Raw genomic sequence first — 20,189 nt, 5'->3', positions numbered from 1 at the left:
CATATAAATGTATGTTTTTACTTGCAGGGGAAAAACTTCCCAATACATTATATAACTATAAATCTTGTTTGACTTGGGTATAATGCTGTGGAAAGTTGATGTTCTATGAATTATGATTTGCTATGTTCAACACACAAATGTGAAAACTTTAAAAGTTCCGGAGCACATCCTATGAACCATGTAGTAAATAATTATCATGTTGTTGTTGTTGTTGTGGTCTTCAGTCCTGAGACTGGTTTGATGCAGCTCTCCATGCTACTCTATCCTGTGCAAGCTTTTTCATCTCCCAGTACCTACTGCAACCTACATCCTTCTGAATCTGCTTAGTGTATTCATCTCTTGGTCTCCCTCTGCGATTTTTACCCTCCACGCTGCCCTCCAATACTAACTTGGTGATCCCTTGATGCCTCAGAACATGTCCTACCAACCGATCCCTTCTTCTGGTCAAGTTGTGCCACAAACTTCTCTTCTCCCCAATCCTATTCAATACTTCCTCATTAGTTATGTGATCTACCCATCTAATCTTCAGCATTCTTCTGTAGCACCACATTTCGAAAGCTTCTATTCTCTTCTTGTCCAAACTATTTATCGTCCATGTTTCACTTCCATACATGGCTACACTCCATACGAATACTTTCAGAAATGACTTCCTGACACTTAAATCAATACTGGATGTTAACAAATTTCTCTTCTTCAGAAACGCTTTCCTTGCCATTGCCAGCCTACATTTTATATCCGCTCTACTTCGACCATCATCAGTTATTTTGCTCCCCAAATAGCAAAACTCCTTTACTACTTTAAGTGCCTCATTTCCTAATCTAATTCCCTCAGCATCACCCGACTTAATTAGACTACATTCCATTATCCTTGTTTTGCTTTTATCATAATCTGATAAAATTAGGCACTGTTAGATTAGTAGTCACACATTTCAATGATTTTTCTTATCTCAACACTCAGTATGTATTTTTTATCAGTTGTAAATGAATCTTCTAGGTTTTTATGTACATAGGTTAGTTTGTATGAACCATTAGCAAATAGTGTGAAAGACATTTATGTTTGTGTGTTTAGACTGTATAACAAGATGTATAAATTTCTGATTTCACACACTGCTTTTAATTTTCATACGACTTGATTATGTCATCATTCCAGGCTGTTAATGACTCTGATTACCTGTATTTATCCTGAGTACTGTGTTATTGTATCTCACTGGAACTCGAATTGTGTGCAAACTCATGCTTAACTCTGTTTTGGGCACCCATAGTCATCACGACTGTGTATGTGTACTTAAGGAGAGTGTGCAACTCTTGAGGCTAGATGCTTCCTCTAATTATCCTTTACATATGAATGAACTTATTGATATATGATTTGAACTTTATTCATTTTATTGTGTCAAAACATTTCTGCTGGTGTGTACCTAATGTGGTTTGGATTCGTAGGTCGGTCCCCACATTGTAAGCATAGGCCCTAATATTTTTTCATTATTTTCTCTTTTTGTGAGTCAACATACCCTTACATACTCTGGTTTATGTGGCTGATTGATTTTGTGCCATACTCCTAACTGTGACTGAGTATATTCTTCTGGTCAATATGCGTCTTCATGTGTTTTTTCAAGTCGGCTCACTTGCTGTACACTTACGCTCTGAATTTTTTTTTCTCTTTTGATGATTTTGAATGCGTGACTTCATCGACGTGTACTTGCAATTTGTAATTTTCGTACTTTACATTGCCTCTGCCTGTATTTCTTTAGTTTTGACTCTGTATCATTTGTCTTGGGACAGATTGTTCCACTGATCTGAAAATTTGAATGTCATGCCCTCATATATGTATAGATTATGACTTGTATAGTAAATATTTTTCATACATTTTCTGTAATATGTTAAAGTTTGGTTTTGTGATCACTGTGATTATTTTCTGTAACACATTAATCTAAACCTATAGTGCACTAAAATTGTACTTGCTCCTTAAGTTGTTGATTTGAAACAGTGTTTATGGCATAACTTCATTCAAGGAGACCTATAAATTGGTGTAATCAATATTCTCGTAGTTAATATGGTATGCATCAGATACTTCTATACATCTGAATTCTACTTATTATGGTTAATACACTTACACTTGTTGTATTTACTACATTTGTAGGAACAATGTTTCACTTTTGTACATTTTTCTGTAATATTTTATTATTCATTTCTTCATAACATTAACAGACCCTCACATTTCATTCATTGCAATGATGAAAGAGACTTAAAGATTACACTGGATTAGACCATTCTGCATGAAGCTAGCTATCTTAGAGCAACTTCATGTGAATTTTGAATGCCACCTTATGTTAATTTTGGCATTTCACTAGTCAGGTTTCAAAATTATTTGGATGGTAGACAAATTGTAAGCAAGAGGAACTCTGTTTGCTGTATTCAGAAATTTGTCAGATGCAATGTATTTCCTTCTATACCTTTTGCAAGATTTTTGTAAGCCAACCTATACTTATGTTCATAGGCAAGTGATGATCACACAGCCCAAAACTTTCTTGTAATTTTGGAATTTCACTCTGACAATCTGTATTCTACCTTTTGGCATCATTTCGTACACTGTTTGGCAAACCTTACAGTAGGTCACAAAACATTGTAAACACATTGTTCCATATTATGTGAGGGGGATGTTGCAACAGGATACCCTCCTCTAGTATTACTTTTCCTCAACAGTAATTGTTGAAACCAATATTATTTTTCGAATTTTGGACAGTTAATATTATCTCAGTTGCTTTTCTGAAAATTTTCATATAATTTTATACCCTGTATGTTGTATTTCAAGCTAAAATTTGTGAGAAAGAATTACTTAATAAAATATTTTAGTTTTGATGTTATAATCGGTAAGTATTAGTTCTGAATGTACAGTTAAAATTATTCTTTTTGAGAAACGTTTGAAATTATGAATTATTAGCTCACTTAAAATTTCCATTATTAATTACGCAATCCTGTACTGTTTACTACGTTTATTTCTGGATTCATTTGTGAAATAATAATTGAAACTAATAATGTAACAAAAATTACTAGGAATTAATTTGTTAAGAAAAACTGTAAACCCTTTGGAATATTATTATTGCCGCAGAGTGAGGGAGTCGTAAGCTTGCCTGTGATGTGATCGGACACATTTTTGTATAATAGGTGTGAACAATGTAATTTCAGCTTTGCTAATTTTAAAAATCAAAAACTGTATGATATCCTAAAATATGAGAAAATCAATGGAAAATATATTTACAATATAAATTCTCCAACAACAATCTTCCAATTTATTTAGCTCAAACCAACCATGAGGACCAGATCTTAGATTTTCAGCTTCAAGAATCAGACCTCTAGACAAGAAGAACTGGAGCCTTCTCAACACAACAAGCTAAGTACACTTGAAAGTTTATTGTAATCTTCTCTCCTCTCAGAATCTCCATAAAAGACTTCGCTTATTAATTACTTGGACTGGGCACTGCTTAATGTGGACAATAGATGGAAGAAGGAAGGAGGGGTGGGGGAGGGGGAGATTACAAGGTGCAACACATGCACATATCTGCCTCTGCAGTAAACGTAGCAATGCCCAGCTGATGAATGCACAGCTGCACAGTGGTACCACACCAGTCACATGGTGCCATGGCACTGTAGACTCATCGACTGCAGGCATATTCCTACGCTGTCAGGGCTTTATACGCGCAGGCAGCACATCGCTCCAGCAGTCTCACCTTGGACTTGACTAGTGCTGATACCTCGATGCTACACCATTCAGTTCACCCACATCTGGACTTTGACTCCTCCAACTGAACTATTCAGGGATTTCTACAACTACGCACCACAGACTCTAGACTCATTCAAGAAATTTGGTGATCGCCATCCCAGTGGCAGCATTAGCCAGCCATTGAAATGTTGTATTATTCTGTTTTCTGTCTTCACTCATTGAGTACTCACATCTTCTGTTATTTATTGTTCCACCATTCATGGATACAACAGAAGGCACATGGAAAGACGGGTTACATAATATTAACACTCCTTCACCAGCAGCTTGAACCACTGTGTTGTTATTGGTTGTCCATGTATCCATCCAAGAAACAATGTCATATGAACCAATGCTAAAATATGGGGTGCCTAAGGGTCTGTGATTGGGCATCTATTACGAGGGTGGTTTGAAAAGTTCTCCGAACAGAATAGAAAAAAAGTACTTACATCACTGAAACTTCTTTTATTTTTCAGTGTAGTCTCCTTGTAGATTAATGAACTTGGTACAACAATGTTCCAGTGTGTTGATTCCATCTCGAAAATGAGTTTCCTCCAGGCCTGCAAAATACTTGTCAACTCCGGCTATCAATTCTTTGTCTGAAGTGAATCTTTGTCCACCAAGAAAAATTTTCAGCTTTTGGAATAGATGGACGTCTTATGGGGCTTATCAAGTGAATAAGGTGGGTGTGGCAACAATTCATATCTTAATTTGTGTAATTTTGCCATGGCGACAGCACATGTGTGCAGACACACATTGTCTTGATGTATGATGACTTTCTTTCTTGCTAAACATGGCCTTTTTTCACGTATATTTTGTTGCAATTTGTCCAGGAGCTTAGCATAGTTTCCTCGGGTAACTGTTTGTCCAATGGGGAGATAATCTACAAACAGAATCCCCTTCGCATCCCAGAACACTGGTGCCATGACCTTTCCTACCGAGGGAACTGTTTTTGCTTTCTTTGGTGGCAGAGTGTCAGCATTTTTCCACTGCTTTGACTGTTGTTGTGTCTCTGGGATACAGTAGTGCACCCAAGTTTCATCTGTGGTGACAAACTGGTGCACAAAATCTTGTTCGTTTCTCCTAAAACAGGCCAAACATTGTTCCGATACGTTCATTCTCATGCGTTTTTTATCCAGCGTCATGAGTTGCGCCACCCATCTTGCAGATAGTTTTTTCATTTCTAATTCTTCAGTTGAAATGTGATATACCCTTTCAGATGACATCTGGAAATCATGAGCAATTTCAATCGGCAATACTCCACGAGCATTCTGTGCACTTTTGCAATGATTTCTGGAAAAGTCACACATCTTGGCCGACCACTGCGCGGATCATCATCTAAGCTCTCCCGACCAAATTTAAGTTCATTTGCCCACTTGACAACAATTGAATATGAAGAAGTAGAGTCCCCTAGTGTATTCTAGAAATCAGCATGAAAGTCCTTTTCTTTCACACCTTTCTTTACGAAGTACTTAATCACTGCTCAAATCTCGATTTTTTCCATTTCCGCAAATCACTATGCGGGAACAACAATAGAGCAACGTCACCACCAAAGGTCTCTTCCAAGAGCACTGATGTGGCATATTTTAACAGGCAACAGTCCAATGAATATCACATGAACAACTTGTTGCGCTAGCACTCACCTCTTGTGGTGATTTCGAGAACTTTCCAAACCACCCTCGTATAATAACAACATTGTATCTCTTAAAAATGAACCACAATTCTTTCACAGCCACATCAGTTACAGATTACAGTTGTTTAGCCACTCAGCAGACTGTAACACTGTCCTGCTCTTCTAAAGAAGGGAATCAGGATTACAGCTTCAAATAAGAAAGTTGACCACAGATTCCATCTCACCGCTACTGAAACCATGTATGCTTGGATGTCCTGAGGTTGTTTGTGTGTGTGTGTGTGTGTGTGTGTGTGTGTGTGTGTGTGTGTGTATGTGTGTGTGTGCGTGAATGTGTGTACTGTTACACGTTTCTGTGTGCGACAGACCAGTTCTTTAAAGGTAAGTGGTTGCCTTTTCCTTCCATTCAGAAATTTCCATTATTATAATAAGTTGTCTCTGAAATTCTTATGTTGCAGATGCAAGAGTTTCTGTACTTATAGCATTCCAAAGTTTTTCAAGCCATGGCTGCAGTTGCAACACCTGTTCTAGAAGGTGTCATGGTGGACAATATTAATTTACTTTGAGACATGAAAAATCATCAAAAAATTGCATCCAGCCGTTTGTTTTTGGTGACCCAACAACTATAACACAAGACTTTTTTATTACTTGATACACTTAAATTTGTTAAGCGAGTGACAGTAATCTTAGCACATGTGTAGGATAGTAATTAATTAGGACAATGTAAAGTCTATGTTCACATTATTTTGAAAGTTCATTTAATCTACAATCTAATCAACATCTCTGTTCCTGTGTCATATATGATAATTAATAACTTGTGTAGTCCTATCTGCATAATCCAAAAACTTTTCGGATTTAAAAATATTAACAGGTTATATTTTTCTGTTCAACTGATCAGCACAGAAAGCAAAAGTAAAGCACTGGTCCCTTTTTCTCCCATTTGCTGATATTAATTTTTCTTGAATGAAAGTACAGGTTCTGATTAATAATTTTCAGTAATTTTAAATAAGGCTGCCTAACTGTTGCATCAGAACCCATACTGCTTGCTTCCATCTCGAATTTTAAATACAATGAAAAAATTAAATACTGAGTCATAGTAATTTAGAAGCAATAAAGTAAAATTAGCTCCTTCAGAGTTTGATGATTGTAAATTCACAGTTTCATTATTTATTACAGTGTTGACCATAATGTAAGTGAGTTAAAAGCAGCTGTCATCTTGTTCCCGCAAGGAATGACTGTTTGACTGGCGGATATAATCACACTATCGATGTAGGAAGGGGTAAACGCAGAGAAATGTATTTATGTCTGATATACAATCAGACCCTTACATCAGCAGTTATGTTGTGTTTTAAAAGTCAATACTTTTTTTACAATAGTTCAATTAGCAATATTATGATAAGGAAAGTTGCTACTTACCATACAGTGGAGATGCTGAGTCACAGCTAGGCACAACAAAAAGACTGTCACAAATAAATAAAGCTTTTGGCCATTAAGGCCTTCATCAGCAATAGATGCAGACACACACAACAAACAAACACACACACACACACACACACACACACACACACACACACACACACACGCGCGCGCGCGCGCATGCATGCAAACGCAACTCATACACACGACCACAGTCTCAGGCAACTGAAATCACACTGCAAGCAGCAGCACCAGTGCATGATGGAAGTGGCGACTGGGTGGGGATAAAGAGGAGGCTGGGGCGGGGAGGGGGGGATAGTATGGTGGGGATGGAGGACAGAGTAATACTGTAAGTTAGACGGAGGGCAGGGGAAATGTGGGGAGGGGGGAAGTAGCGGAAAAAGAGAGAATTGAAAAGATTGAGTGTGATGGTGCAATGATGTCTGTGTAATGCTGGAATGGGAACAGGGAAGGGGCTGGATGGGTGAGAACAGTGACTAATGAAGTTTGAGGCCAGGAGGGTTATGGGAAAGTATGATGAATTGCAAGGAGAGTTGCCACCTGCGTAGTTAAGAAATGCTGGTGTTGGTGGGAAGGATCCATATGGCACACCAGCTGTGAAGCAGTCATTGAAATGAAGGATGTCACATTTGGCAGTGTGTTCAGCAACAGGGTTGTCCACTTGTTTCTTGGCCACAGTTTGTCAGTGGCCATTCATGAGGACAGACAACTTATTGGTTGTCATGCCCACATAGAATGCTGCACAGTGGTTGCAGCGTAGCTTCTTGATCACATGACTGGTTTCACAGGTAGCCCTGCCTTTGATGGTTTAGGTGATGTTCGTGACCGGACTGAAGTGGTCGTGGGAGGATGTATGGGACAGGTCTTGCATCTAGGTCTATTACAGGCATTTGAGCAATTAGGTAAGGGGTTGGGAGGAGGCATTGTGTAAGGATGGACGAGCATATTGTTTAGGTTCGGTGGACAGCAGAATACACTGTGGAAGAGGTGGAAAGGATAGCGGACGGGACATTTCTCCTTTCAGGGCACAATGAAAGGTAGTCAGAACACTGGCAGAAAATGTAATTCAGTTGCTCCAATCCTGTGTGGTACTGAGTTATGAGAGGAATGGTCCTTTGTGGCCAGACGGTGGGACTTAGGGAGGTGGTGGGAGAGTGGAAAGATAAGGAATGGGAGATTTGTTTTTGTACAAGGTTGGGAGGATAATTACAGTCTGCGAAGGCTTCAGTGAGACCTACGGTATATTACAAGAGGGTCCGCTCTTCACTGTAGATGCGATGACCTTGGGTGGCTGGCTGTATGGAAAGGACTTCTAGGTATGAAATGGGTGGCAGCTGTCAAAGTGGAGGTATTGCTGGTGGTTAGTAGGTTTGATATGGATGGAGTTACTAATGTAGCCATCTTTGAGGTACAGGTCAACATCTAGGAAGGTGGCTTGCTGGGTTGAATAGGACCAGGTAAAAGAAATGGGAGAGAAGTTGTTGAGGTTCTGGAGGAATGTGGATAGGGTGTCGTCACCACTGATTCATATCACAAAGATGTCACGATGAATCTGAACCAGGTGAGGGGTTTAGGATTCTGGGTTTTTAGGAAGGATTCCTCAAGATCAGGGGCGGGCAAACATTGGCCGCGGCTCATGAGCACACAGCGCTGCACGTGTGCTGCTCGCGTGCAATCGTCAAACGGGACAGTGCCGACAGCCGGCAGGTTGCGGCAGTGTAGTACTGAGCTAAGCTGCGGACGTTGAAAGGAAGCGACCACTACATAGTGAAAGTTGTATTTCAAGAACCGGAAAATGCAGAGTGAATCAACGAAACGGAGAAGTGGAGATTTGCTATCTTTTAAAAAGGAATGGGAGAATCATTTTTTCTTTGTGCAAAAACGTGAAAATTTGAAATGTATAATATGTGACAGTATTCTCGCTGGTCAGCGGAAGTTTAATATTGAACGCCATTATAATAAATTTCAATATGTTCCCGTACTTAGTGCAATAAAAGAGGAATTTCTCAAGTGATTTGGGGATATATCATACTTATCCCAAGGTTTTGAACAGTTCTCGAGACAATTTGCTGTTTCTGTAGATGATATTCATCTCAGTTTGCAAATGGAATCAATAGATCTGCACTGTAGATTCTACAGCATAATTCCCATGTGAGAGACAGGTTCCTTTTGACAAGACGTTTAATAGATTTTTATCAGGACTTTCACAGCAAGAGTTTCCTCGTCTCCATCGTGAAGCCACGGAGATAATATCAATGTTTGGCTCAACATACGTTTGTGAGAGATTTTTTCTGTTATGTAAATTAATAAGTCTCGGTTAAGAGCAAAACATCAGTAATGAAAATTTACATAACTGTTTGCGTTTGTCTGTATGTAGAAATTTTGTTCCAGACATTACACGTATTGTAAACTTCACCTGTGATAATTAAATAAAACATATCGTAGTTAATAGGTACTCTTTCAAACCACGATTTCTTTCAAGCAGCTGGCCGCGGTGGCCGTGCGGTTCTAAGCACTGCAGTCCGGAACCGCGTGACTGCTACGGTCACAGGTTCGATTCCTGCCTAGGGCATGGATGTGTGTGATGTCCTTCGGTTAGTTAGGTTTAAGTAGTTCTAAGTTCTAGTGGTCTGATGACCTCAGATATTAAGTCCCATAGTGCTCAGATCCATTTGAACCATTTCTTTCAAGCACTCCTACTAACCTTATTCCTTCATTCAATAAAGCAGGCCAGGAAACAAAACGCATTACAGAGGAAGAAGCGGAGAGACGGTATGGTGAGGAGTGGAGAGAAGTGGGTGGCCAGCTTGCCCCTGTGTGCATGCAGAACACCTGTTAACTGCACACATGCAAGTGCATCGCACACGTGCAGGATTCCTGCCCGCCCCTGCTCTAGATGGTCCATGAATAGGTTGGCATAGGGTGGTGCCATGTGGGTACCCATAGCCGTACCCTGGATTTGTTTTTAGGTAATGCCTTCAAAGGAGAAGTAATTGTGGGTGAGGATATATTTGGTCATGGTGACTAGGGAGGAAGTAGTTGGTTTGGAATCCATCGGGCTCTGGGAAAGGTAGAGTTCAACAGTGGTAAGGCTATGGGTATTAGGAATGTTAGTGTAAATAGTGATGAGCAGGGCAATGTGTGGTAAAGGGGCAGGAACTGTGGAGAGTTGGTGGAGAAAATGGTTGGTATCTTTAATGTAGGACGGTAGGTTCAGGTAATTGGTTGAAGGTGTTAACCTACAAGAGCAGAGGTTCTCTCAGTGGGGGCATAGTAACCAGATACAATGCGGTGTCCTGGTTGGTTAATATTATGGACTTAGGAAGCATGTAGAAGTTAGGAGTGCGGGAAGTGGTAGGGGCGAGTAGAGAGATGAACTCCGGGGAGAAGTTCTGGGATGGGCCAAAGAATTTGAGTAGCGACTGCAGATCCTGCTGGATTTCTGGAATGGAGTCACTGGGCAAGGTTTCAGGGTGGAAGTATCCGACAGCTGATGGAGTCCTTCTGCCAGATAATCCTTGTGGCCACAAAGGAGCATTCCCTTCATAACTCAGTACCACCCAGGACTGGAGCAACTGAATTACATTCTCTGCCAGGTTTTCAACTACCCTTTGCCATGCCCTGAAATGAGAAATGTCCTGACCACTATCCTTGCCACCCCTCCCACAGCGCTATTCTGCCTTCCACCAAATCTACACAATATACTCACATCCATCCTTACACAACCCCTGTTCCCAACCCCTTACTCATGGCTCATATCCCTGTAATAGACCTAGATGCAAGACCTGCCCCATACATCCTCCCACCACTGCCTACTCCAGTTTGGTCACAAACATCACCTATCCCATCAAAGGCAGGGCTACCTGTGAAACATGTGATCAACAAGCTAAGTTGCAACCACTGTGCTGCATTCTATGTGGGCATGACAACCAACAAGCTGTCTGTCTGAATGAATGGGCACCGACAAACTGTGGCGAAGAAACAAGTGGTCCACCCTGCTGCTGAACACGCTGCCAAACATGACATTCTTCATTTCAATGACTGCTTCACAGCCTATGCCATATGGATCCTTCCCACCATCACCAGCTTTTCTGAATTACACAGGTGGTAACTTTCCCCACAATACATCCTACTTTCCATAACCCTCTTAGCCTCAAACTTCATTAATCACTGTCCATTATTTGACAGTCTATTTGTTGTGCCTACCAGTGACTCAGCATCTCCACTGTATGGTGAGCAGCAACTTTCCTTTTCATAACGTAGTCACATTCCATCCTGGTTTTTCCAATGTTTGATAGTTCAATTTAGGACATACAACAGTTTAAATTTCATAAAATTTGCTACTAGTATCATGATTACCAACATAATAATATTGCTTATACTCCAAAGAGTGGTACAACAAATGTTTCATATTTGCTAATGGCTGTTGCGAGAGCAAAAGCTACGATACATTTTGTAGCCAAGGTCATGCACCAAGGCCACACACCCAGCTGATAAAGTGGCCATTTTCATGAATAACAGCATAAGTTACAGAACTGTGCTTTGCATAGCTCAGTGTAAAGGTTATGGTAATGCCAAACATACAAGTAGCAGTATTTTGGAAACTGTTATGTAATAATCATATGCAGTTTCCGGTCTTTTTTTTGTTTTTTTTTTTTTTTTTTATGAAAGTTCAAATTGATAACAAATGTGTAATTGTGAGACTTCAGTTGTAAGCTATCTAGTGATGTCACTGAAAATGTATAATATGTTACCTTCTGAAAGTCAGTCATTACCACTGGAAAAATCACAATGGGAATTCAGAATACACTAAGAATGCAATCTCTGTGTTCAGTTGATAAATTTATTTACACTGACACTGCTCAATGGACTTTTGAAATCGCAAGAAAATTTATCCAAAATATACAGTGCTGTTACATTTTCAGCTATAAAATTTGTCTTAATTTAAGTAGCTACCACTTTAAACTAAGCGAAGTATTAAATGCTTATATATGTTACTAAGGTACTTCTATTTCATTGTATGTATATTCATAATAGTATGATTTCCTGTATTGTAAGTCTGACACTGTCTGCCCAGTAATGACTGGTGAATATTAATACATGTGTGGTAACAAATGGTAATATGAAACAACAGAAAATCCAGGATGGAATAATGTCAGTATTATGAAAAGGACAGTTGTTACTCACCATCTAGTGGAGATACTGAGTTGCAGGTAGGCACAATGAAAAGACTATCAGAAAGTAAGCTTTTGGCCAACAAGGCCTTCATCAAAAATAGACGACACACACACACGCACTTACACAAACGTAACTCACACGACCACAGCCTCTGGCTGCTAAGCCTGGCCTCAGCAGCTAGGACTGTGGTCATGTGCATGCGAACTGCATACACGTGAGTGTATGTGTGTATGAAGGCCTTGTTGGTGAAAAGCTTATTTTCTGACAGTCTTTTTGTTGTGCCTAAACTGTGACTCAGCATCTCCACTAGATGGTGAGTAGCGACTATACCTCTTAAGTTGAGTCGCAGCATCTCCACTATATGGTGAGTAGCAATTTTCCTTCTCATAATATTGTTACATTCCATCCTGGATTTTCCATTGTTTCATTTAAGAAAAATGAATTACGAATGGATGAATGAATGTCGCTGCTGCTTACTTGTTCTTCATCACACAGACATGCCATACTATGTTTTTAAAATACCTCATCTGTGTGAAGCAAAGTTGTCACTACGTACTGCCTTATCCGATCTACAAGGACTGGTTACCATTTTAACTATGTCTGTTGGAAATTGCTAAGTCAACAGGCCAGTTTCATAAAAATGATGATAGGAGTTTCACTACACACTCAAAGAACTTGATGAAAATGCAAAGTATTTGTTCGCTCTGCATCAGGAATTATCTTCTGTAGTTATCATCTGAAGATGGTTATTGATGAAGTGAACAAATTCAGTAGCTTCTCATAGTGGGACACTACACTTTAGAATGCACTTTTCTGAAAGTGACATCACAAAAATCAGTAAGACACCCAGACTCATGAAGCCTCTCAGGCATGTGAGACACAGAACTACTTGTTTCGAGCTGATGGAGAGATCCAAATATTGCAAAAGATGCCATGGACCCAATTTGTGTAAACGGCATTGTACATGCCAGTAGCAATTTCACATATCTGTAGGATGTTTCCTTGTGGCTTGGATTTCAGTTTACTTGGTTGTGTCTATGGATTATACCAGGGGTATGCAAAATAATGTGAACAGTGGTAGTAATGGGATGGTTGTCTGACGGTCAACAACACAGGTAAGGCACATGTCCCACTGGATTCTGTATGTTCAGTATGGACAAGGCATCAGTGCAGGTTGTTTACGAGTAGTGCACACTTCGTATTTGCATTCACAGGATGAGGTCGAATGTACAATGAAAGACCTAACTGAGTTCCAAAGAATGCAGATTGTAGGGGCCCAATTAGCTGGAGCATCAGTAACCAAGACAGCAAGCTTATTGAATGTTTCAAGAGCAAAACTAACAGCCACGGCTGCCTACACAACACATGGACAGACATCATGATGTAAACATAATAATGGGTGCAAATAAAAACTAAATGACAGAGATCATCATATGCTAACACAAATTGTATCAAAACAATACAAAACTATGGCGGCTGAAGTGACTACAGTGCTCAATAACCATCTTCGAGACCCCATATCTATCGACACTGAATCAGCGTTTTCATTATTTCCAAGACTGGAGAACGCCAAAAGAAGTCTGCAATACTGACTGCTTGATTCCAACAGTTAAGCATGGAGGTGGAAGTATGATGGTGTGGGCAGCCATATCATGGTATTCTGCTGGTCCCATCATTACTCTCAAAGGCCGTGTACAGCCAACGATTATGTGAACATTTTAGGTGATCAGGTGCACCCCATGTTGCAAATGTTGTTTCCCAACAATGAAGCCATATTTCGGGACAATAATGCACCCATTCACACAGCCATAACAGTACAATCGTGGTATGAGGGGCATGCAACTGAACTGCAGCGTCTTCCCTGTACAGCACAGTCCCCGGACTTGAACATTATCGAATCCTTGTGGGCGGTATTGTTGCACAGACTCAGGAGCAGATTTCTGCCTCTCGCATCACTACAGGAGTTAAAAAGAGGATCTGATTGAAGAGTGGCATAACATTCCATTAGAGACTATACAACCATTATATGTCAGTATTCCAAGAAGAATCACAGCTGTATTACAGGCAAACAGGGGTCCAAACACTTCTTAATAAACCATTCCCAAGTGAGTACAGGTGTTCACATTATTTTACCTCTCCCCTGTATCTAGCCCGTGATCATTCTTCTGAGGTGATACTCAACTGCCACTACACAAATAAAGAAACATGTATCTGTGTCTGTATTATGGGCAGTTACATAGTTCTAACGGGGCATGTTTAGCTAGCAATCATAATGAACTGGACTGAATTTTAGATTAATTGCACAAAAATGCACTTATAGTATCACATATTAAGAGATTATTCTGTGGAATACATCCATCCTTAATTATTCAAGGATGTATGATTTTACTTTGGTTTTGAAATTGATTTCATTATCTCTTTAGATGACAGTGTAATTAGTGAAAATTTTGGCTGTCAGAATAATCAACTGCTTCAAATGTCACGTATATAGAACATTAAAATTCTTTCAAATTACATCACTGTAGGATACCTCTCTCAGGTTTTCAAATCTTGTCTGGTGCAGTCCCAACAATCAGTCTTTCCTTCTCATCCCATCCGGCAAGCCTCCCCTGACCTGGGGTTCTGGGTGACTTTTCTAAACTTTACCCCTTTCCCTAAACCTCTCCAATCCTTTTCCTTCAACCCTCTTCCTTCCCCTTCCATTCTTCTGCCAGAAGTAGTAGCCACTGGCTTCGAAAGCTAGTAAAAGTTATATTCTTTTGTGTGTATGTTCCCCTGCTGCCACTTGGTCAGTAGTTGTTTTTATCCATCCATTTACATTATATTATGAAATATTTAATTACGTATGTAATGTAAATATTTCTGAACTTACTTTTCATCTTGCTCTGCACTTAACATGACAGTCAACTCATTAATTTTAGAATTCAATTTGCTTATTGTATCATCCTGTTTTCGCTCTTTCTGGTTCATAATTCTCTTTAAATCTTCCACCCTACAGTAAATAAACAGTCATCAGTATTTAAAGCAATAGAAGAAACTTGACCATACCACTCACCAAATCCTGTTATAAATTAAAATGCTACCTTTGTTCCAAAGCTTCTTTTTGCTTCTCAAGTGCCTGTTTACTTTCCTTTAACATTTTTGTTGTCTCAGACACGTCATTTAATCGCATAGCATGAGCACGGTCTCTAGATCTAATCTGACTTTCAAACTTTCTCATCTGAGAATGGAAGCCCTGAATTCTGTTCTCCTGTGATGAAACTTTCGACTCTACATCTTTTATTTTCTGGCGAGCATTATTCAACAGAGTATCTGTTTCAACCTGTAAGAAAAATTTAACATCAATTTAAATAACATAATAAAGCAAATGATGTGTAAATGTCATGAGCATTGAAATCATAAAGAAATATATAGAATCAGGCTTTACAAATATCTGTTATTTTAAGGAGAATAAGAAAAATTATGGAAAACACAACCGTGAATTGGGAGAGCATTCATAGTCATAGATAGATAACATGCAATCTGTGTAACACCTGGCAACTACTCATAAATCTACATCCACACTCCGCAAAATACTGTGAAATGAATGGCAGATAGTACTAGTATAGTACTAGTACTAGTATAGCCTCTCTTCCACTCCCATTCACATATGGAGCACAGGGACAATGACTGCTCAAATTCATTTGCATGCAAAATTGCAACATCAAAACCATCTTTCAACCACCAATAAGGACATAAGATATTGTTTGCTTTATAAAGGACCCAGTGAAACTTCATATATATGAATGAAGCTGCCAATGCATTGAGCAAACACAAAACTTTACCTTGAAACACTGTATGGAACACATTAGTACTGTACATTTGGGACACAGCCAAATCAGCAATGGTTCAGCACACCAGGTGGTTGTAATTAAACTTTCCCTATTTAACATGTTATAGCATGGAAACTAATTACCATATGAGTACCAAACTTGGTAGCATTAATGTCCAGAGTATGGGGCGCATGATTTCCATGTGTCACAGTGCCACCGTCCTGTTCCAACTATGAACACCAGGTGCATGATCAGTCACTGTGATTCATAGTCTCACACACCTGACCATTTGCAGTGCACTTGTTGACGTGTCAACACGAGGTTGGAGAAAAGGAGCAGGACATTATTGGTGAAGCTCTATTATCAAAACAACAGTAATGCTGCAGCTGCACTTTAAGAATATCGCCAGCTGAAAGTATTACGGAAGGGTCCTTTATCTCCACCTGCTGTGCAGAGAATGATGAAGAAGTTTGAATCAACTGGAGAACTGGGCAGGTGTGAAATGGAACCAATTTCCCATTTCTATACTTCCCATTACTAAGTGCAGATCTTAATTATGCATGACTAATTTTAATTGTTATTCAAATAAGTTTTATATTGTGTGCAGATCTTAATTACCCATTTTCTGGTGATATAATTATTGATATTAATTTTAGTTGTTAATTCATTAATCTTCCATTTCCAAAGATGTTAATGTTTTGTCACTTGCTTGTTCTTTGGAGGAGAGGGGTTTTGGAGGGAAGTTTTCAATGGCAGTTGAATGCACATGGCTGGTGTTGATGGAACAATTGGGCAGTGGAAATGATTTGATTTTTTTGTGAATAAACAACGATGACTCAGAAATTCTGCAGATTATTAATGCAACATACACATATAGGAAGACCAGCTGCAATAAGACCTAGGATTCTCTTTCCTAGTGGAGCAACCTATGTTTCAAGTATTTTGCCAGCAACAGAGAACTGACTCTGCAAATACGAGTCTTTTAGTTTTTCCAGATGTTTATCTGGTGGTGAAGGAAACAAAGAAATATTTGCCTAATTCTGTAAGTGCGGACTTTACTATTTGGTGTAATCCTTAACGTGTGAAGACCCTCTCATCACATCGACAGTAACTGGGATAGTAATTGGAATGCTTCCGAAGATAGCGGGAACATTTCAGGTGGTTGATGAAATCACTGTTGCTTTGGAAGAGAACACGGTGCACAATTCCTGACCATCATGCAGTGCACTTGCTGTGTCACGACAGTTGAACATCCCTTGGTCCACCATCTGGAAGGTGCTTTGAACCTTTCTCAAATGGTATCCAAACAAGATTCATATCGTACAGCAGCTTACACCACAGGAGGCACAACCATGTGTTGACTTCGGCCTCTACTTTCTCTCAAGGATTGAAGTTGACGAGGGTTTGCTCTGGACCATCCTATGGACAGACTAAGCTCAATTTTCTCTGACGAGTGAGGTGAACACACAGAATTGTCGAATGTGGGGATCTTCAACTCCAGTCACTGTGCATTAAGTTCCACTGTATGGTGAACGTGTCGCTGTATGGTGTGGCTTCATGGCTACATTCATCATTGGCCCATTCTTATTTGAACAGATTGGCACTCCAGGACCAAAAACGTGCAGTGTGACTAGCCAGCATTACTACAATATGATTTGCCAGCACATCATACCCACACTACAGGAGAGAGACACATTGAACTCAACAGTTTTCATGCAAGATCGGGAGAGAGATACATTGAACTCAACAGTTTTCATGCAAGATCAGGAGAGAGACACATTGAACTCAACAGTTTTCATGCAAGATGAGTCCCCCCTGCACATTGCTCATGAGGTTCACCTGCTTCTCCAACATACGTTTAGAAATCATCGAATTATCAGCTGATTGTTTCCAAATGTTTCGTCAACCACACTACAGGAGAGAGACACATTTAACTCAACAGTTTTCATGCAAGATCGGGAGAGAGACACATTGAACTCAACAGTTTTCGTGCAAGATGGGTCCCTCCTGCACATTGCTCATGAGGTTCACCTGCTTCTCCAAAATATGTTTTGAAACCATTGATTTATCAGCTGATTGTTTCCAAATGTTACATCGCCATGATCACCTGATCTCCCTCCCTGTGATTTCTGGTTGTGGGGCAACATGAAGAACAAGGTTTACCAGGGGAACACTTACACATGTGCTGAGATGAAGCACAGCATATCAAGAGAAGTAGCCAGCAGACCTATAGACATGGTCCATTCTGCTGTGCAGAATGCAATCCTGCACTTTCAGACTCTTCTGGACACTGATGGGCATGATATTGAGCCCCTTTTTGAAGCAGTAATGGTATGACATACTATAGCAGCACAATAAAAGTGTTTCAATTGAATTATTTCTCTTCCCAATGTCCTTGATACTAATGCTAGCAAATTCGGTCCTCGTACGGTGGTTAGTTTTCATGTTATAAGGAAAGTTTAATTATAACCACTCGGTATGTTGACTTTGAGAACACCAATTTGCTGTGAAAAATCAAAGGATATCAGAAAAATGTCATATAGGAATCTGTAGAAAAAGGATCCACGAGCACCCAGTCAATAGGGATAAAGATTTTCAGCCAAGTGTCGTGTGGTAATTTGGCATAAGTGGCTATGCTGATAGTGCAACTAACAATGGACAGCACACAAGGCTGATCACGAGTGCTCTCAGATATTCGAACACAGCTTCCAGTCCAAACCCAATTCACACCCCCCTCTTCCTGCCTGGCAGCCACACAAGACTGGAGCATCCACAGCCAAATGAAGGGAGCGGCCACCCGCAGTACTTCAATATGGGGAATCTGCACTGTCTTGACAGTTCACCAGAAGACAGTATTAGGTGCCATTCACACTCGGAAGATACAATATGTGATAAGACACATTGCAAAGAAGGTCACAAAATGCAACACTTATCAGTATGACACTCAAGCTCCCACTGGATCAATACAACAAGCAACAAGACACCATGAGTCACAGCTCAAATCATGAGCTCTACTGAAGAGCGCATTATTGTGGCTCACCAGTATTTATATCTCAAACAACTGAAAAGGGAAAGAAATTACTGGGTGCACCTGTACCATGGTATAAATGTCAAACATAGTTCAGCTGTAGTTTCTCGTAAGATCTCTCAACTTGAAAATTTTTATGAATTCACAAAATGTGTCCAAACAGTTTTCACTTTTTAGAGCAACTAGTATCAGCTACTCTGACAAAGCAGGACACAAGTTTTTGAGTTGCTATTTCTGCTGCTGAGAAGCAACTCATTACAATATGATAAGTTGGAAAAGTGTGTGAACGTCATTAAAAATGCCACTATGAAAAGTTTATTTTTTGTAAGACTGGCTTGTACAGTATTTTAATTCAGTGTGGTACATAATATAAATACAGATTACAAATTAATAAACCTATGATAGTATTTCTACAACTCTTCAGTTGCGCATAGTAGTATGGGATTCAGGTTGAAGAGTATTCAGGAGAAATTTTTCTGGATTTAAAGTGAGATCAGTCACCATCAGTGGTGTAGCAGTGGGTGGTAAACTCTATGTAGGGGCAGAGATGTGTTTGAAGAAATGGAAGAAGCCCATGATGATAAAATAAATCCCAATGTGCCCTCTTCAGCTTCATCCAGCTGCCTATTCAGATGTAACAAGAATCTTTTATGCCTGCCTTACTGTTTCCTGAAATCAGTGTGCATACACTTCCAAAACGTACAGTCAGAAACCAACAGCTGATGACTCCTGGTGTCTTTCCATTTCAGTAAGTTTTTCATTTTCATCTTCGGCTTGTATTGGTAACATACAAAAAGGAGAAACATGAGGCGGCTCCAATGTGTCCCACATATTTTGTCAAAAATGGAAAGAAGTATGACTCTGCTTCCACCACTACAAACAAGTAAAGTATGTTAGCAATATTTCATTCATATGCAGCAATTTATGACCTAAAACCCACCAAATGTAAACTGACCAACTACTACATCCTTCACTGTAAACTTTTCAAAATATGCCTAGTGACTTGCTTATTTGTGAGGTATTACAATAACTGTCAGCAATAACGAAAAGACAAGTTCATTAATAAGCTGTGATGTCAGGCTATAAGATGTAGAAAAATCAATTTTTTTACCAAATAGTTTTCTCAAAACTGAATAAGAAAGACAGCATAAAGGCGAGCAATGTGAATTCCAAAACTGTCTTTTTGTTTTACATCTTTTATAGAAAAATTAAAAGTTTTACTTAGTAACTAACTACAGAGAAGAATGTAGCTTTGCCTCAACTACACCAAACAATTTTTTTGAGCCACATTGGATGACTTGAAATTGCCCTTGTCACGTATCATATAACGGAAGTGGCATAGATTAACCAG

General features: G+C 39.5%; 1 protein-coding gene across 1 annotated transcript in view; it reads right to left on the bottom strand.

Moving 5' to 3' along the window:
• The window catches only part of LOC124777936 (intracellular protein transport protein USO1-like), a 198,312-nt gene that overhangs the window by 52,713 nt on the left and 125,410 nt on the right, over positions 1-20,189 (bottom strand). The window contains exons 10-11 of the mRNA XM_047253491.1: positions 15,082-15,320; positions 14,871-14,990 (exon numbers count right to left, since the gene is read on the bottom strand). Coding sequence (XP_047109447.1) covers positions 14,871-14,990; positions 15,082-15,320 — 359 coding nt within the window. The remainder of the gene's footprint in view (positions 1-14,870; positions 14,991-15,081; positions 15,321-20,189) is intronic.

Source organism: Schistocerca piceifrons, chromosome 1 (genome assembly GCF_021461385.2).
Source record: "Schistocerca piceifrons isolate TAMUIC-IGC-003096 chromosome 1, iqSchPice1.1, whole genome shotgun sequence".
Classification (NCBI taxonomy): domain Eukaryota; kingdom Metazoa; phylum Arthropoda; class Insecta; order Orthoptera; family Acrididae; genus Schistocerca; species Schistocerca piceifrons.
This window is presented reverse-complemented; position numbering and strand designations above follow the sequence as displayed.